General features: G+C 26.9%; 3 protein-coding genes and 1 long non-coding RNA gene across 8 annotated transcripts; 3 read left to right on the top strand and 1 right to left on the bottom strand.

Moving 5' to 3' along the window:
• Positions 1-107: 107 nt before the first annotated feature.
• Positions 108-6,881, top strand: LOC133666634 (uncharacterized). Its single transcript, XR_009831039.1, has 2 exons — positions 108-356; positions 852-6,881. It is a non-coding gene; the product is annotated as an uncharacterized LOC133666634 (long non-coding RNA).
• Positions 6,669-11,593, bottom strand: LOC107994827 (glutamate--cysteine ligase regulatory subunit). Of its 2 annotated transcripts, none has more exons than XM_017051920.3 (6): positions 11,293-11,593; positions 7,771-7,833; positions 7,583-7,700; positions 7,323-7,522; positions 7,142-7,256; positions 6,669-7,074 (listed from the first exon to the last, which is right to left on the bottom strand). In XM_017051920.3, exons 1-6 carry the CDS (start codon positions 11,299-11,301, stop codon positions 6,929-6,931), a joined length of 651 nt encoding a protein of 216 aa, XP_016907409.1. In that variant the 5' UTR covers positions 11,302-11,593; the 3' UTR covers positions 6,669-6,928. The 2 variants fall into 2 exon arrangements, with proteins under 2 accessions (XP_016907409.1, XP_016907407.1); XM_017051918.2 differs by lacking the exon at positions 11,293-11,593 and adding an exon at positions 7,982-8,368.
• LOC133666628 (transmembrane protein 14C) lies at positions 9,174-10,346 on the top strand. Of its 2 annotated transcripts, XM_062078974.1 has the most exons (4): positions 9,174-9,461; positions 9,652-9,841; positions 9,917-9,984; positions 10,123-10,346. In XM_062078974.1, the coding sequence occupies exons 1-4, from the start codon at positions 9,386-9,388 to the stop codon at positions 10,125-10,127; spliced, it is 339 nt and encodes a 112-aa protein (XP_061934958.1). In that variant the 5' UTR covers positions 9,174-9,385; the 3' UTR covers positions 10,128-10,346. The 2 variants fall into 2 exon arrangements, with proteins under 2 accessions (XP_061934958.1, XP_061934954.1); XM_062078970.1 differs by having other exon boundaries at positions 9,917-10,346.
• Positions 10,881-17,393, top strand: LOC107994826 (ornithine decarboxylase). Of its 3 annotated transcripts, none has more exons than XM_017051916.3 (9): positions 10,881-11,246; positions 13,758-13,931; positions 14,002-14,248; positions 14,339-14,415; positions 14,509-14,682; positions 14,787-15,126; positions 15,219-15,433; positions 15,588-15,796; positions 15,968-17,393. In XM_017051916.3, the coding sequence occupies exons 3-9, from the start codon at positions 14,062-14,064 to the stop codon at positions 16,176-16,178; spliced, it is 1,413 nt and encodes a 470-aa protein (XP_016907405.1). In that variant the 5' UTR covers positions 10,881-11,246; positions 13,758-13,931; positions 14,002-14,061; the 3' UTR covers positions 16,179-17,393. The 3 variants fall into 3 exon arrangements, with proteins under 3 accessions (XP_016907405.1, XP_061934941.1, XP_016907406.1); XM_062078957.1 differs by lacking the exon at positions 10,881-11,246 and adding an exon at positions 11,797-11,821; XM_017051917.3 differs by lacking the exon at positions 10,881-11,246 and adding an exon at positions 12,574-12,806.
• Positions 17,394-17,973: the final 580 nt, after the last annotated feature.

The raw sequence follows: 17,973 nt of genomic DNA on the forward strand, positions 1-17,973 counted from the left end.
ACTCCAACAGTTGTACACAGATAAGAAGTATCGATTCGATCGATTAGATCGGAAGTAGCCCATCCTCAGCAGCGCCCGAGTGGCTCGATAAGACGCGCGAATCCCGCGCGAAATGCCGAAGCTTATTTATTGGCAGTCGCATTCCTGCGTACAGAACGCCATGCCGTGGCTTCCACGCGAACCCGACCGAATACTTTTCTGTGATTCCAACCATCCCAAAGCCCACGGACCGCGTTACATTCCTGCTTCGATCTTCCAGCGATCTCACCAGATCTTCTTCCTCGACGAGGCAACAGCACCCACTGGGTGTATATTCACGCGCCGCGGGAGCTCGCATAAAACTGCTCCCGAGTTTGGTAGGGTCAGAGATCACGTTACCAGCCGATAAAGATCTCACGTGAATGATTGTCGATGATATTTCACTTAAGGGATCGTCAAAGTCTACCGCGCACATAGTCTGATATATCAGGAATTTCTTCCTGGCTACATCATCCTTCGTTTTGTTCTATACTTTTCCGATCATTTTGGACGATCTCTTCGATTTATATGAGATCTTAACATATTATACTAATTGTTTTTTAATATATTCATCTTCTGTTAAAGTATGTTAATGTTTTAAATTTCGATATTGTTTCAATAATACGCATCATTAATTATTTTTTTTTATATTATAAAAAATAGCAACAACTAATAATAACAAAATATTTGATAACAATGCCAATTATAAAGATTATTTTTTTTATCAAATATATTTGCTTAAAGCGCATGAAATCAATAAAATGTACTAGAGAACTGGAGAGGAAGGTAAATTCTCAAATTAATTTCGATCTGTTATCGCGATTATGTTGCAGTGGCGCCACCTCTTGCAAATTAAAGAGAAATTCTAACACATATGGATATTCATAGCGCCATTCAACACGCAACGAACACGTAACGTATCACGAGCTGCTCTTTCTTTTCTTATTCTTTTTTCCGATTTTCTGTAATTGTTTCGCGTTTGATTGTAATGTGTATGTTTACTTGGCACTGGCAGTATGTGTTTGCACTGCCGTTTAATTAACTAAACGTAGCATAGACCGATAAATGGCACGTATCAGCTATAAAACCACCGCCTTCGACACTGCTGATAACACTCTATGTTGTTGGTTTCTTACCCACTGTTATGTCAGCAGTTGTGTTCAAAAAGTACCTTCACGCCTACGTTTCTCTACGTACATATATACCAAGGATAGGCATAGACAATAAATATGTGTATTCATGCGTGCTTGCGCATTATGTGAGAATTAATTTCATTAGAAACATCCCTTATTGAAAGAGTGTTTTTCTACTTGATATTTTTCTTATTGCAATAATTCAAAAACTTATTGATCATAATTTATATTTTGTATTATTATAAATATCAATTATTATGTATTTCTATTTTTTTCATAAATTATTTATTTCAATAACATTTAAAAATAATTTTTTAGTACAAGAAAATTCTGGTCAATTCTGATCTGATTTTAATTGTCATCTAAAAATAAAATAAATGTAATCTCATCACAATTTATCTTGTTGCCATTAATTATTACTATTAATATTTTAATTTTACTATTAATATGTATTTTTCAAGAATTCTACAATTAATGTATTTCTTGTTATTGGTAGAAATTATCGATATAAATTAATGTATTTTTTTGTAATTGTATTGTATAAAAAATGATCATTAAAATTAACCTAATACAAATTTATGTAATTACTGCTTTCAAGTTGATAATACATTTTCAATTGCAACAAGTTATTATTTACATATCTTTTTTTCGAACTTCGCTTTAATTTTATTATTAGATCATTATAAATTCAATAATCATCATAAAATGAATAATTATTATCAATATAAATTTAAAATATTCTTTTTTGTAATATCACTACTTGATTATGTAACGGTAAATTTTTATTATTCATAAGATCGGCGTAGTATATTGATTTTATACTTGATTATATTTCATATAATTGCATGATCATTATCACGTCTAAGAATAATTATTGGTATAATATATTCTATTTCCTTTTTTAATTAAGGAAATAAATAAAAAATGTTAACCATTTTCTTTTATCAATTATTAATAATTTCTTTCAATTTATAATAGTCCTGCAATAGTTTTTATATCATATAATAATTATATGATTAATAATTTAATTTATTTTAATAATTTTATTCTTTTTATTTCTTTCACAAAGTTAGCTTTTTTAATTTAATCAATAATTTACCACATTTTAATAATTAGATTGTAGGTACTAACGCTGAAATATCTATATATATATTTATAATAAATAATGTGTAAAAATATAGAGACTAACATTAAGTCAATTTTATATGATGCAATTTCTATCACATCTGGCTAAAAGCGGCAATCTTCACGCTCGTAACACCTACGGCCATTAATAATTCTTGCCCGGTACCTTTACCACGTGGGTTTTCCCTGTACAACTGCAAACGACCATTTCTAGAGGCACGTTAAGATCGCGGCTTCTGTGTGCGTAATGCAGTGGATGCGTCTTGGTCGTTGGTTGTCCGACTCTTGACTCGATTTCGCGACCGCAAGTCGAGAGATATATCTCTCCCGATTTCCTTCCCTCTCGTTCTTTCTCTAGTCTCTTTTCGTTTCTTTTTGTTACTCATCCATTCCAGCATCTCGCTTCCCTATGCTCACAGCGACTCATTCCCTCTTTGTTCTCGTTTCTCTCATCCCTTCCGTGGTTGTGCTGATTCTCCCTTCTCCTCCCATCCCGCCAATGGGACAGGGAGATAGCAGACCCCGTCGAGGAGACAACATAAAGATTTAAGACTCCAAGATGCGCCAATAAACATGCTGCGGCCGTGCAGTCAGCCTGCGCTTCTCTACTGCGTTCGCTTCTGTTCCATTTCATTCGGTTCCGCTCTGCTCTGTTCCGTTCCGTTCTGTTCTCTGTTCTGTTGTGTTCTGTTTCACAGCCACCACACAGGAAATATGCATGTGTGTATATGTGCATATATAAGTGTATGTATACATATAAGCGCCACTCTATCCGCTATACACATGGGGATGCAGGTTTCCTCTCGTATGCACGTGGTGCCACGGCTGCGTAACGTGCTTTCGAAAAGTGTCTCGATGCGTATGCAGATATGCGGCTTAGCATGAATAGTATCTAGATCCGGCCATGGATAACCTGCTACGATACCAGCAAATTCGAGCACTAAGACTGGATTTCTAGAAATACACCGGAAAAAACTTTTTTTCGTCTATTAGATAAAAAATACTTGTAGAAAATACTTACAAGATTCATGCATAATTGTCATTTCATCTTTTATTTTTCCTAACCTAACTTAATATATATGCATATATGTTCGCAAGCATGCGCAGAATCACTATTCAGTGTGCAACTCCTCTTTCTCCGACACTCTTTCATTTACCGCCCTAATACATTCATTAACGTTACAAAGATCGTTAAATGGATCTCCCGTCCCGTTCCTCCCACGACAAAATCACTTGTCCTTTAAAATCCATTCGAAACATCCTCGAAGTGATCTACGACTTCTACTCGAACGCGTCGCTGTCGAGGAGGAAGAGACCTTCCGGATAACGAGACAGAAGTACACCTGCCGCGTTCGTAGAGGAGGCAGGACACGCTGAAAAGTTTTCAATGCGAGGACGGTCGTACACCGCAAAAGTAGTAGATCGGGACGTAGTTGGTCGTCCAAGCGGCAAGAAGGAATCAACAGTGGAACCGTTGCTGGCTGCTTCTGGCCGTTGCTACTGCTCCAGCTCCTACTTTTGCCTGTCCTCTCGCTCTCCTCGGCCCGGCTTATTTATTCCTCTCTCTGTCACTGCCTCCCTTTCTTTTGCGACTTCTTCTTTATTTCTGTCCTTTTGCCCGTTTTCTGCTTCCGCAAACGACAGCCGCTTATTTATACCCCGTCTTTGCATCGCGCGGGAGCGAGCGAGGGCGCTTTTGCGTTTACTCACTACTGCCGTTCCCTCTGCCGCTTCTGTGTTGCTCCGCCGGTACTTCGCTTCTTTACCCTTTCGCTCGCTCCTTTTGTCGTTCGTTTCTTTTTCTCTTCCTCTTTCTCTTAACTGTGGCCAAGCGTGTGCTAGCGAAACATCAACGGCGAGGCACTTTGCTCACGAACACCGAGAGATGCGCTCGATGCGAGAGGCAATACCGCGACTGCATCACCTGTCAACGCGAGATCGCGTTCCAACAAGTCTATATTACATGCAGCATGTAGCTAGTCGGTAATCGTTGAGCCCGCCATCATCGGCTAATTTGTCGAACGAGAAATTTATGATAATCTTTTTCATCAATATAGAAGCATTACTTACAATATAAAAAAGATTATATTTTTTATTGCCAGAAAATTTGCATAATATTATATTAATTTCATTTGATTTAACATTTAATAGATATAGTGATATGTAAAATTGATATATTTATTCTTTAACTTGTGACATACACTTTTTGATATAAAATTAAATTATTGAAATTGATTTGGATTTCTTTGTTTGTTTCTTTCTGTTGTTCAAATATATCTAATTTAAATGAAATAAGAGTAACAATTCTATATGAAATAACAATATAACAATTATATATGAAAGATATATAACACTCGTAGAAAAGTAAATTAATCAGTTTATTGAAATTGGTAAAATTAGTATCAATGATTATCAGAAAGTTAAATTAAAATTGAAATTAGATATGGTATTTTACATAAATTGCACAATTATGTAACGATGAAATGTTGCATTAGCCTTTGTACGATTGTGATCTTGTGATATGTTGATCCTTTGGATCACAAAATAGATATAATTTAGTTTGATGTGTTTTTATTTGAAGAGAAAAAAAAGAATCATATCTCAAGAAATCCGTACGTTGGAAATTCCAAAAGAAAAACTTGAAATAGATAACAATTGAAGACTGATAACACAAAAATAACTGATAAGGGAATTAATTTTTAATTTACTATCAAGAAGACTATTTCTATATTTAAATCGGAACACGTGAATGTATTATTATATTATTGTTGTTATCAATGCTGCCAAGAAACATCAATCAGTTTGAAGTGTAATAATTTCCGGATTAATTTCGATAAGCATACATCGATGATGTAAGGATCTTATATACGGGAAGAAAAAGAGCGAATAGGTTAAGTCTGATCACGAAATAACTAAACGATTGAGGCGCGGTACGAACTATGGTTCGTGCACGCCCTTGCTAAAGCTCCGAAGACCCGAACAAATAAATGTTGAAAAGAGGAACAAAAACGACATTATGTGGCATTAACATACAAAGTATGTCAGACCCGCGGTCCGCAGGCATAACATAGTATCGCGGCGTTCGCATACTCCGCCCGCTTTACAGTGACCAGAAGGAACGGGAAAGCATTGAAAAGAGACCGATCCCGAAAGCGACGAACAGAGAAAAGAGAAGGGTAGAAGGAAGAATAGCAAGAGAGAGAGAGAAAAAGAATGAGTGTCGAATGTGTTCGAGTAGAGGCAATAGGCTGTGTGCGGAATAAAGAAGGCAGAATGATGAACGCAGAAAGGTGTGTGTGCTGTGAAAAAGGAGAAAGGAGGAAAAGGAAAAGAGAGTGAGAGAAAGAACTGAGGGAGCAGAGAGAAACGTTTACGCTATCCTCGGTCCTCCGAAGTCCCATCCCGTCCCATCCCATCGTTTCGTTGTCCCCGTGTGTGCCACGCGGTGCGGCTCAACGCAAAAGGGTCCACAGAGCGGGAGCAGAGTAACAGAACGCGCAGGAAAGGGAAAGATCCAAAGCAGCAGCAAGCTGGTGGCAAAACGAAAAATCGGCCCGCATATATCGAGCTGGCCTGCGACGACGACGACCGCGGCGGCGGCGGCGGCGGCGGCAGTGGCGGTGGCGGCTACGACGACGAAGGTGGGACACACATATAAAACGAAGGATTTCTTGTGTCCTCACTGCCTAGTGGACTCCCGATCGGCTACTGCTAGCAATGGTTCTGAACGTGATTAAAAAAAGATTTAAAATAAAGACAATTCTTATTTATCTATTTTTGTATTTTTATTGATTATATTTATTATACTTTTTTGTTAATTATTTTAAAATTTTTTGTTAATTAATTTTAATAATAGTGTTTCTGTAATATAAATATTTTTCAATTGAAATATTCATTTATTATATGAAACAAATAAAATATTATTGAAAGTTTGTATTTTAATTTTAAAAAATATTTGATTTTGAATTTTATATAATTTGATAATTAAGATTTTTTTTATATATACGATTAAAATAAATATAAAAATTAAATATAATCAATATTTATAATTTATGTATTTGATACATATTAATGATTAACGAACGAAGAATATTTGAAAATTTATTTTTTATTTTTTAAATTAAATATCGTATATTATTTTTTTTTAAACATATGAAAGTTAATATTTTTATTCAAAAAACATTTTACTTTCAAATGTTACGCATGTCTAACGCTATTTATAATCTTCAAGCCGTTTTTTGCTTTTATTTTTAGCTATTGGAAAACTTATGTCTAAAATTCTATATATATATTTATACGTTATAATAAAATTTTAAACAATTAAAAATGTTAGAAAATTATTAAAAATTTATTAAAATAAATTAAATAGAGGAATATTATAAAATACATTAATTATGCTAAACTATATATTTATTTCTATAAATATGAATAGATAAATCTGATATAATACATAAGCATGGTTTATTAACGCTTACAAAAATTTGTGGATTAGATTAACAATCTTGATATATATTGTAAATATAAGATCTCTTTACATGTACAATAATGAGTGGAACACAAATGTGTGTATATAATAAACTAAGATTTAATATAATATCATTGTAAATTCTATTATTGTTTGAATTATTTTTCATATTATTAAAAATATAATATTATGTTGTTTGTTTATTAACATATATTAGATAACCTTTTGAAGATAAAATACCACGACATTTTAAATGAATTTGATACCTTGTAACCCAATATACATTTGTATTAGCATTGAATATTCCATTTAAATCTTCTTGAGGTAAAATTTCTGTAATGAATAAATTATAGGATTATGCATTACTTATTTTATTGTTATTATATACAAATATACTTACGTCCAGGATCATTATGTGTTAACAATTGTACATCATTTTCTTTAGTGAATGTTTGCAATGCTGGTGGTACAATACAACATGTAGCTAAACTAATTTGTACAATATTTGGCTTTACCTGTTTTAATAAAAATAATATAAAATAGATATAATAAAATACATTAAAAAACAAATATAATTTTACATTTGCCCATTGAAATAAATCAATAAATTCATTTGTGTTGACATCACTAAGACCAACACTTGATAGTTTGCCAATTTTCACATATTCTTCTACTCCAGTCCATAAATGTTTTAGTGATGATAATATATCTTCTGAATTTTCCTTTCCTGAATAAGCAATTACTAAAGATTCAATTGCATTTATATTTAAGGAATTACAAACTGAAAAAAAAATAATATAATATAATTATATAGATACATATAATTAATAATATATTATACCTTGATCTATAGCTTCTTTTAATAAGTTTACATCAGGTGATGAAATAAATACTTTTACAGTTATCTTAACATCTTCTCTATTGATATCTTTCAAAGCATTATCTTCTATACCTTCAATCTGAAAATAAATAAGTTTTATAATATATCTTTCTTAGAAATTTTGAAAAATTAATAAATAGTGATCATACAATAATTGGATTTTCACCAGTGCCTTCATTGTCTCGAAGTACAATTTTTAGTGTTTCAATTAGCTGAAAAATAAAAATAAATCATAGTTTTTTATGAATATTTTAAGATTTTCAATTTTATAAGAAACATAACCTCCAGAATTATGATTTCAATATTGGCATAAATGAAATTTAATTTACAAATTTTGTCATTGAAAATTTGAAAACTGACCTCATCTGTAGGATTTTGACTTGCTTTTGTTTTTGCTTCATTTAAATTAAGTATATTTCCGGTTCGAACTAGAAAGTTTTGTGATAACATAGTATGGAATAAAATGTAAAGAATGTTAGCAAACACGTTGCAGATGACTAACTATTACGAAAACTAATGACATAGATTGTAGTCGACAATCACTTGGTTGCGATGAATTTAATCGTAGATGACGTGGCTGACTAGGCAATTTTCAATCTAAAGATAATATCAATAAAATTCAAACATAAAAAAATGTGTGTACATACATAGCTGTAACTCTCTGAACTTGTACTATATTTATTGCAATATTTAATTCATTCATTTCTATATTCAATAAGTACAAAATGTCTTTAGGCTATTAGCCCAAAAAAACGCAGATAATTATATAGTAATATAGATATGATCATATCATTAATTTTCTAGATTACATAATTATAAACAATTATCAGAAACACATACATATTTCTTTGTACGGTTGCTTATATGGTTATATATAAATAAAACTCCATTAGATTTAAGTTTTAAATATGATTACGCAATTAAATATATATATATTTTCATATATTATTGATAAATTTTTTTTTATATTTATTTTATTTAATTTTTTTTAATAAAAATTAATTTTTCAGAAAAATCTACAATAATTTATTAATTTTATGTAATAATTTTTCAAAAGTTATACTTTTTCATATTATATATTTCTTTTTTACTAAAAATTATTAAAAAAGTTTTATTAAAAATTAAAAAGTTTATTAAAAATTTTCATCTAAATACATTTTGTATATTGCACATTGAATTTGCACATTCAATATATACTATATATATATAGTATTTAATATTTAATTTTTAACAAAGAAAAAGATTAGCAATTAGTTATCTAAATAAATTAAATTTAAATTAATTCTAATATAAAAATATTTTCATAAAATATTAATAATTTTATTAGTCGCATTTAAGAATAAAAGAATAAATTAAAATTAAAAATAAATTAAATTAAGCAATACGATTAATGATATATATATATATATATATATATATATATATATATATATATATATATAGTACAGTATAATAGTTATGTATATATTAATAGTGAATATATATATATGTGTATCTATATTTGTATTGTATCTATATTGTATATATATATATATATATATAAAACTATTTCGTACTTAAGTACAATAGAGAGCGCAATAATCGCTATAAAAGTAAATAGATAAACCACTCTATAAAATGAATATATCACGATTATATTTGTGATATGCAAAAAATGAATACATTCTTTTAGCATTTGTAATTTATTAGTGCTATCATTTATTATTTAAGTAATAAAGCATATTTCAAAAAAATTTCTTGATAATAAAATTATAATCAAACAATATGCCTGTTGATGTACTTGGATATATGTATGCTGCTACAGTAGCGGCTGGTGGTATAATGGGTTATGTAAAAGCGCGTAAGTTTATATCTATATTATTAAATATTATTTTGCTTTGTACATATTAAGAATATTAATATTTATAAAATTATTTATATAGTTTTTAATTAATTGCTTTATATATTTGTTTCTTTATTTTACAATTATTAATTTAAAGATAATTAAAAAATTTTTATAATAAGAAACAAAATTATTTCATTTTTTAAAGAATCAATTCCTTCTTTGGGTGCTGGACTTATCTTTGGATCTGTTTTGGGCTACGGAGCTTATCAAACTTCTCAAGATCCTACAAATATTGGACTTTCTATAGCAGCAACTTCTGTTCTTGGTGGGCTTATGGGTTATCGTTATTATAATAGTGGTAAATTAATGCCAGCTGGATTAATTGCTATATTTAGGTATTATTTTAATTCTATATATATTTTTTATATGTAATTTAATAAAATTAATTTTAATAAAATTAATTTTTTTAGTTGTATAGCATTAATAAAAACAATTGTCAGGTCTTATTCTGCAACCCATGAAACATTAAACAAAGAAAGTAAGAATATATAATAAAATATATGTTTTTAATAAGTTTTTTTATTATTAACAATTTTATTATCTAAAATATTTTAAATATATTATATATTTTATTTTTATTATAATTATAACATACATAACCTTTGTAATGTAATAGGTTAATAGAAGAAATAATAAAATCTGTAAAAGAAGAGGATAGAAAATATACTATGGATTATAATGATTAAAATAATTAGTTAATGTTATAAACCTATATTTCAAATTTTAATTCCAATGTTTTTCCATAAATGGAAATTGTTCTGCAGGAATATAATTTATATTTATGTTACAAAAACATATAATGTTTGAATATATATTTCAATAAAGTTATTCCAAATGTTATTTTGTTATTTATAATTAAAAATTATTATTAAATAAATTAATTACAGAATTTATATAAAATAATTACCGAAATTCATATCAATTTCAATATAATTTTATATTTTTTTTTGAATCATTTTTTAATAATATTAAAAAAGGAATATTAAAAAAAAATTAAGAATTGAAAGTTATTTTAAATTTTCCTATTTTTATCTATATATTTATCTATATATTATCTATATATATCAAATAGTTTGTATTTTAATAATTTATTTGTATTTTTTAATTAAATTTCAAATCCAACGATATAAATATAAAATTTTCTTTTTAAAAAAAAATATTTTAATTATATTAAAAAAATTTTTATAATTTTTTATAATTTTAATAATTTTAAGAAATTTCAATAATTATAAAATTGTAAAAAATTTTAATGAAATTTTAATTATATGTTTTAAATTTTTTAAGTTTTATTCGGAATATTTAAATCTTAGTCGATTGTAATAATCGAAAGAAAAACTCGAAGTTCGAGTTATGAAATCGAATATGCTTTGCATTGGATGCTTTTACGAACCTTTCCGGGAGCTCTTGCTCGGTGGTGTGTCCGTGGGAGGAAGTACTGCGGTTCCACCAGGTTTTTCCGAGATTTACGAAATTAAATACGAATTACGAGTTAATCGACAGGCGTATTAATGTTCTCTCGTAACTCTTAAGCAGTTACGATTGAACAAACGAATGTTCTTTTTCGATATTTTTAACGGGGAATCGGTCGCGAGAGAATCCGACAGGCACTGGTCACAACACGAACGAAGCTTCAACTTTCATCGATCGATTTGACTGATTTTTGAGATCCAGTCACCGAAAACTTCCATCATTCCGTCAAAAACCGAGTGCCGACCCGCAGGGTGGCGATCATTTGATAAGGTACGTATATTAATGCATATTTGACATCGTCTTCCCAAGTACTTACATCTTGCATGCTGTCACGTGAAAAATTTAGTTATCGATGAGTCACAACGTGGTCTTTGTAAAGTTTGTACAAGCTTCTTGTCATGCAATATGTTTAATAACAGATTAAATATTATTATAATGATAGATGATGATTTTTTTTTAATTATTTTCGTAGAATATTTCCTTATTATGTATAATTGTTTCGTCAATTTTCCGTTGTAATTTTTCCATTATTTATTTTCTTATATTTCGTTATTCTTTTCTCTTTTCTAAAATTAATTGATTTGAATCCAAATTATTTATTTAATGTAATAAATATTACCACACAATAATAAAACTTATTTTGCAAACATTGTATTATCTTGTTACTTGCTAACATTATGTTTGCGGAGCAGTTTGTATTTCGATGCTATGTTATTTTAAAGTTACTACTACCTAAGTCGGCCTGATATTTCCTGCATAAGCTAGTAAAATTATACTGAAATGTAACAATTTTATTTAAAAATTTTACTTTATCAATCAAAAGAATTTTTTATTCAACAGTGATTGTAAGTATTATTGGATTAACATTTTTTTTAAATTGAATTTCTTAATAATAATACATAATAATACATAATAAATAATATCATATTTTTATTTCAAATAAAATAGACAATATGTTACGTTTTTAATATATTTTTTTTAAATGAAATATATTAAATTGTTTTGATTTTCTATAATTGATTATTTTAATTAATTAAATTATTTTAAAAACTGAATGTTATTAAATATTTTATTGAAATTAATTATTTTATAATTTTTAATATAATTAATATTTAACGTATATTTAACATAGTCAAGTTGTATTTTTTAAAATTTATATAAATTTTAAACAAATTTTGTTATATAAAATTGATAATTTCTTTTATATTCACTCATATTTTAATAAAAAAAAATGTTTGCTCAATTAGAAATACTATAAGTACTAATAATGATATAATACGCACCTGTATTTTAATTATGAATATATTACAAAGATATTATCAACTAAATGTCAAGTGATTGTAATGAATGATTGTAATCTATAATTTTCAACAGCATAGCACATAGATTAAATATAATATTTCTATGCCCCCCAATGAAGACTTGATCTTTAAATGGCTTATGTATTACCCCTCCATATTCAATTGGAACTGTGTAAACCATGTATTCCTTGGCCGTCAGATAAGCTTTGTTCCATGAAGTAGAGTTAGTACCACGCAAAGGCTGCCTGATAGTACTTATCTTTCTCGTATAAATAGTGGTTCAAATAGTTAGTTCAGGTTCAGTATTTTCTTGTGCTCTTGATTGTTTGTAGTACTTGTTACATTGACCACATTTTGAGCTATCACAAGAAAAAAAAGCATAATAGATTTATTTTTTATTATTGTTTTTTTTAAAATTATTACAAAAATAGTTATTTTATAAAGATATAAAAGTTTTCCAAATTTTGATTCTGTAATTTTATTGTTATAAAGTTTTATAAAAGCTACGAGAATTACTTTTAAAAGTCAGGTAAGTGTATAATCTCTTTTCTAAAAAAAAAGTTATATTTATTTATTAAGATAATTATATCATTTTAGACTAATAAATTTACTGGTTCAAAAAATGTTATATTTAAGAGTTCTATAAAAAATATATTCAAATAAAATTTAATGTATTATTTAAAAATTTATAGAAGTTAATATAGAATTTATAAAAATATTTTATTTTAATATGATCAGGTTTAATTTCATATCTTCGAAGTCTGGTAAAAAATTCATTTAATTAATACTGATAAAATTTGATAAGATAATTTTGGGAGTGCAAGAAAATATATGACATGTGCTACTATATGTATTGATAGGTACAGATTTAATTATATATATATATATATATGTTTGCATATTGTATATTATTTCTCTAAGAATATAAATGTAGTTTTATATTTAAAATGTGTTTTAGAACATTCATTTTTACTTATATTCATTTATTTTTATTTATATTACTATATTACTTTCAAAATTTATATCATAGACAAATCTATATAAATAATAAATATAATTACAAAAATATAATTTTTTATGTTATATGAAATGAATTAATAAAGACAAATGAATTAATAGAGCATTTTTTTGAAATTTAGCTTTAATCCAAGAATTTCAATTAAAAATTATATTTAATTATTAATGAATTGATTTAGAAATTTTTTTAAAAGAAAATTATTATAATATTGTAGTATTATTATAATTATTATAACATTATCATTATATTTTAATAATTAATTGATTGATTAATTTTTATAATTTTTATGTACATTTATGTTTATGTTAAATTATAAGAATTTTTTTAATGAAAAAATCAGAAATGTTTTTTAAATTTATATATTTATAATTGTTTTATTTTATTTAAAATATAGTATAAAAGGATAAAATATTAATATATAATATAATATATATATTATAATATATAATTTATTTGTTACAGGGTTCTATCTGCAATAGACTGGTAGGCCAGTCTATTGGTGGGTGCGTAGATAACTGCGGCAACTGGAAGTTGGCCCTGAACGCAGAGCCCCCGTGGCTTTGCTAGCACCCCCATAGTGATTTTGTCTTAACCCGCCTCCTCACGACTCACCCAATTCTCATTGACAGCTGCCTCGTATGTATCATGTAATATATTATGAATAAATAATAAAATATTTTATAATGTAATATGTTTTTAATTTTAGTTTGCTGCCTAGCGCCTACAGAGTATCTTTCAAAAACTTAAAAACAATAAAATAAATAATATGAAGGTAACAAATCTGGACGAACGTATTCATGTCTTGGACAGTGCGTCAAATGTTACGACCGTCATCAAAGATATTGCATTGAGTGGATTGCAAGAAGAAGCTTTTTATGTGCTTGATATTGGAGATGTCGTACGTAAACATCAAATATGGAAGGAAAAAATGCCACGCGTCAGTCCTTATTACGGTAAGATACTTATTAAATATTATATGTTTCATTTTCTACTATAAATTTCAATTAATTATAGAAATTAATTAATTCATTATAAAATTTCAGCTGTAAAATGTAATGATAATTTAATTGTAATTGAAGTATTGGCTGCTCTTGGTATTGGTTTCGATTGTGCATCCAAAGTAAGTAATCTAATATTTTGTCTTTGGTATTATTGATAATAGATATACCAAGTAAATAGTCTAATTTACATTTCTATTCATTGTTATTTATAGTCTGAGATTAACAAAGTACTAAGTGTTGGAGTAGACCCGTCAAGAATTATCTTCGCCAATCCAGCTAAACCGGCGTCACACATCCGTCATTCTGCTGTTGTTGGTGTCGATGTTATGACAGCAGATAATGAAAGCGAATTACATAAGATTAAAAAACTTCATCCAACTGCTAAGGTAATAGGAAATGTTTCATTTTTCGTTATATTTTTCTATATAATTATAAACTTAATTCAATTATGATTAAGTTATAAATTTAATTTAATTTTTTTTTATTTTAGGTTGTTATTAGAATTCGTTGTGATGCTGAAGTTGCTCAGTGTCAATTAGGTATGAAATTTGGTTGTGATCCTATATTCGAAGCACCAAATCTTTTGCGTCTTTCACGTGTATTAGGACTCAATGTCATTGGTATTAGTTTTCATGTTGGATCTGGTTGTCAAGATCCACCAGTATTTTATCGAGCTATACGTCATTCTAAGATATTATTTGATTTAGCAACAGATCTTGGTTTTAAACCATATTTGTTAGATATTGGAGGTGGTTATCCTGGAAATAAAGGTTCTAGTATTGATAGAATTGCTGATGTTGTTAATGAAGCACTTGATGAATATTTTAATAGTAAGTATAATAATATTTATTTATTTTATTATAATATTTTATATTACTTTATAAGATATATTTATTATTTTTATTTATAATGACAATTTTAGCTGATGCTGTTCATGTAATTGCTGAACCTGGCCGTTTTTATGTTGCCTCAGCATTTACACTTGCAACCAGCATTCATAGCAAACGTTCAGTACGTGGTGATGAAAATTCACCAAATACAGTTACGCACAATATGTATTATATTAATGATGGTGTTTATGGCTCTTTCAATTGTTTACTTTATGATCATCAACATGTAATTCCAATACCTCTAAAGGTAATTAAAAATTATGCTACTTAAAAATATTATTTTATAGATTATTAAATATTAAATTATGCAAGATATTTAACATTAAATATATCAATATTAATAATTAAGATTGTGAAAAGATGAATTGTTGTCAATAATAAACATTTTAACATTTTAACAGAAAGGTTGTGGAAAGATGATTCCCTCAAGTATTTGGGGACCAACCTGTGATGGTTTGGATCAAGTTGTTGAAAATGTTCTATTACACGAAATGGATCTTGGTGATTGGATAATTTTTGAAAACATGGGAGCATATACATTACCAGTTGCTTCTCCATTCAATGGATTCCCTGTACCAAAAGTTCATATTGTTGCTGACGAAAATATTTGGTAAGAAATTATATAATATTTTATTATATTTATTTTATTATATTTTGATATATATTTTTTCTATTATACTTATATTATATTTTCTATTATACTACTCTATGATATTTTCTAATTACAATTATATTGTTCAGATATTATAAATATAAAACTTTTGGTTGTTATATTTTGTAGGCATTTATTAAAAGATGCTTTGCCTTTGACTGAAGAACATTTTGTTATTGGCAATACTCCAGCTAATTTACGACTTGGTTTGGATATCGGTGGAACTGACACCAATGCATGGCATAATTCAAATATTGAATTGACATCGACTCAAATTTTAGCTGATGTTACTAATCCACCATCATCATACTTTTATGATTATCTTGAAGTTGATCTTTAATGCATACATATTATAATAACAACAAACTTGTTGAAACAATTATTCGACATTTCTAATGAGAAACCACATTTTCATTTCTCATATAGAATCTTATGGCATAACTTGAGAAATAACTATTTTTTTTAAGTTTTTGTGTTGAGGTTATGTATTTTATAATATTTATCTTGATTAGTTTAAAAACCACAAAACGTAATATATACGCTTTTATTCCATTTAAAAGTTGCAACATTACTAATATTTGATGCCATAATTAAAAAAAATTTTTTTTTTTTTCATAAAAAGATTAGGAACGTGCAAATTATTTCAATTACAAGATGATACATGAAATTGCTATTAAAAAATATTATATATAAATTAAATTAAATCAAATTTTTAAATTACCGTTGAAAAATATCTATAGTACCATATTGCATGATAAATTAAAATATTTGTATATGCTTTTAGAACTATATATTGACTTTTGTGATAATTAAAGAAATGTTTATTGATTTTTGATATGAGTAATTTGCACGTTTAATAGACGAAAGTTTGTCATTTTTATATAAATTATGAGTTAGTAGAAGATTTACTTAGTAAAAATGATAAATATAATTTTCATAACTATTTTTATGAACAATTTTATATTTATGGTTTTATGTGGTTCTTTAATTTTAAACATAAATATTACTTACATAATTTATATGAAATATTTAAAAAAACAAAAGTAGTGGTTTTGTGTAAGGACTTAAATGTTGAGACATTTATATATATATGTAATTTATATATATATATAATTATATAATTATATATTATATAATTTATATATATATATGTATTTAAATAGTTTATACATATATATATAAACTATTTAAATTATCATTATTATTTAATTATTAATGATTAACAACAAGAAAATATAAAAAAAGAAAAAAAGTGAGGGAAATGTAACTAATAGCATTGAAGGTGACGTATGTGTCCAACATATGTATAATAATGATATAAGCACAAATATTTTATTCTCTTGATTTCATTCATTTCAAACGTGAAATTAATAAACTCTGTAGGATTGCTAGGATCTTTAGGCATTGAGGCAGCTGTCACAGGAAGAAAAGATAATTAGTTTCTTAATTAATTATTACTCCTATTGTATTATATATGTCAACTATTATTATTGTTAATTAATTATTATTAACAAATGAATACATGTAATAAAATATATAAAATCAAATTAAAGAATTTTAGTTCTTATTCCACCTTTGTTTCTTTATATTTTTCTTTATATTTTTGCAGAGATTTATATACCACTTAAGTTCAATTGATTAATAATTTATAAGTATGTATCATATAAAATATAATTAAAAAGATAAACGTATCTAGCATCTTAACTAAATCTAACTATATAACTATATCAAAGACTGATTTAGAATTATCATGGAATTTATTGAAATTAGAAATCTTAAGTACTTTTAGTGTACATTATTGATTAATATATCAACTAGAAATAGAATTTGTGCGTCAGATAAGTTCATCAAAAAAAAAAAATATTGGTATGTATACTTTTCTTATTTACACGCTTGTAAATTATCTCTGTTATCATCAATTTTATTATTATTATTTATATTTTTTATATTTATTATTATTATATAATTATTATGTTATATTATTATAAAATACATATTTAACAATATTTAATAGTATTTAATCTTTTATTCATTCAGTCTAAATAAATTAAAAATTTTATTTAAGTAAAATTATAATTAACTATTAATTCTAGTTATTAATTCTATATTAATTTGTCAATTCTTATATATCTTAT

This window comes from Apis cerana, linkage group LG1 (assembly GCF_029169275.1).
Source record: "Apis cerana isolate GH-2021 linkage group LG1, AcerK_1.0, whole genome shotgun sequence".
Classification (NCBI taxonomy): Eukaryota; Metazoa; Arthropoda; class Insecta; order Hymenoptera; family Apidae; genus Apis; species Apis cerana.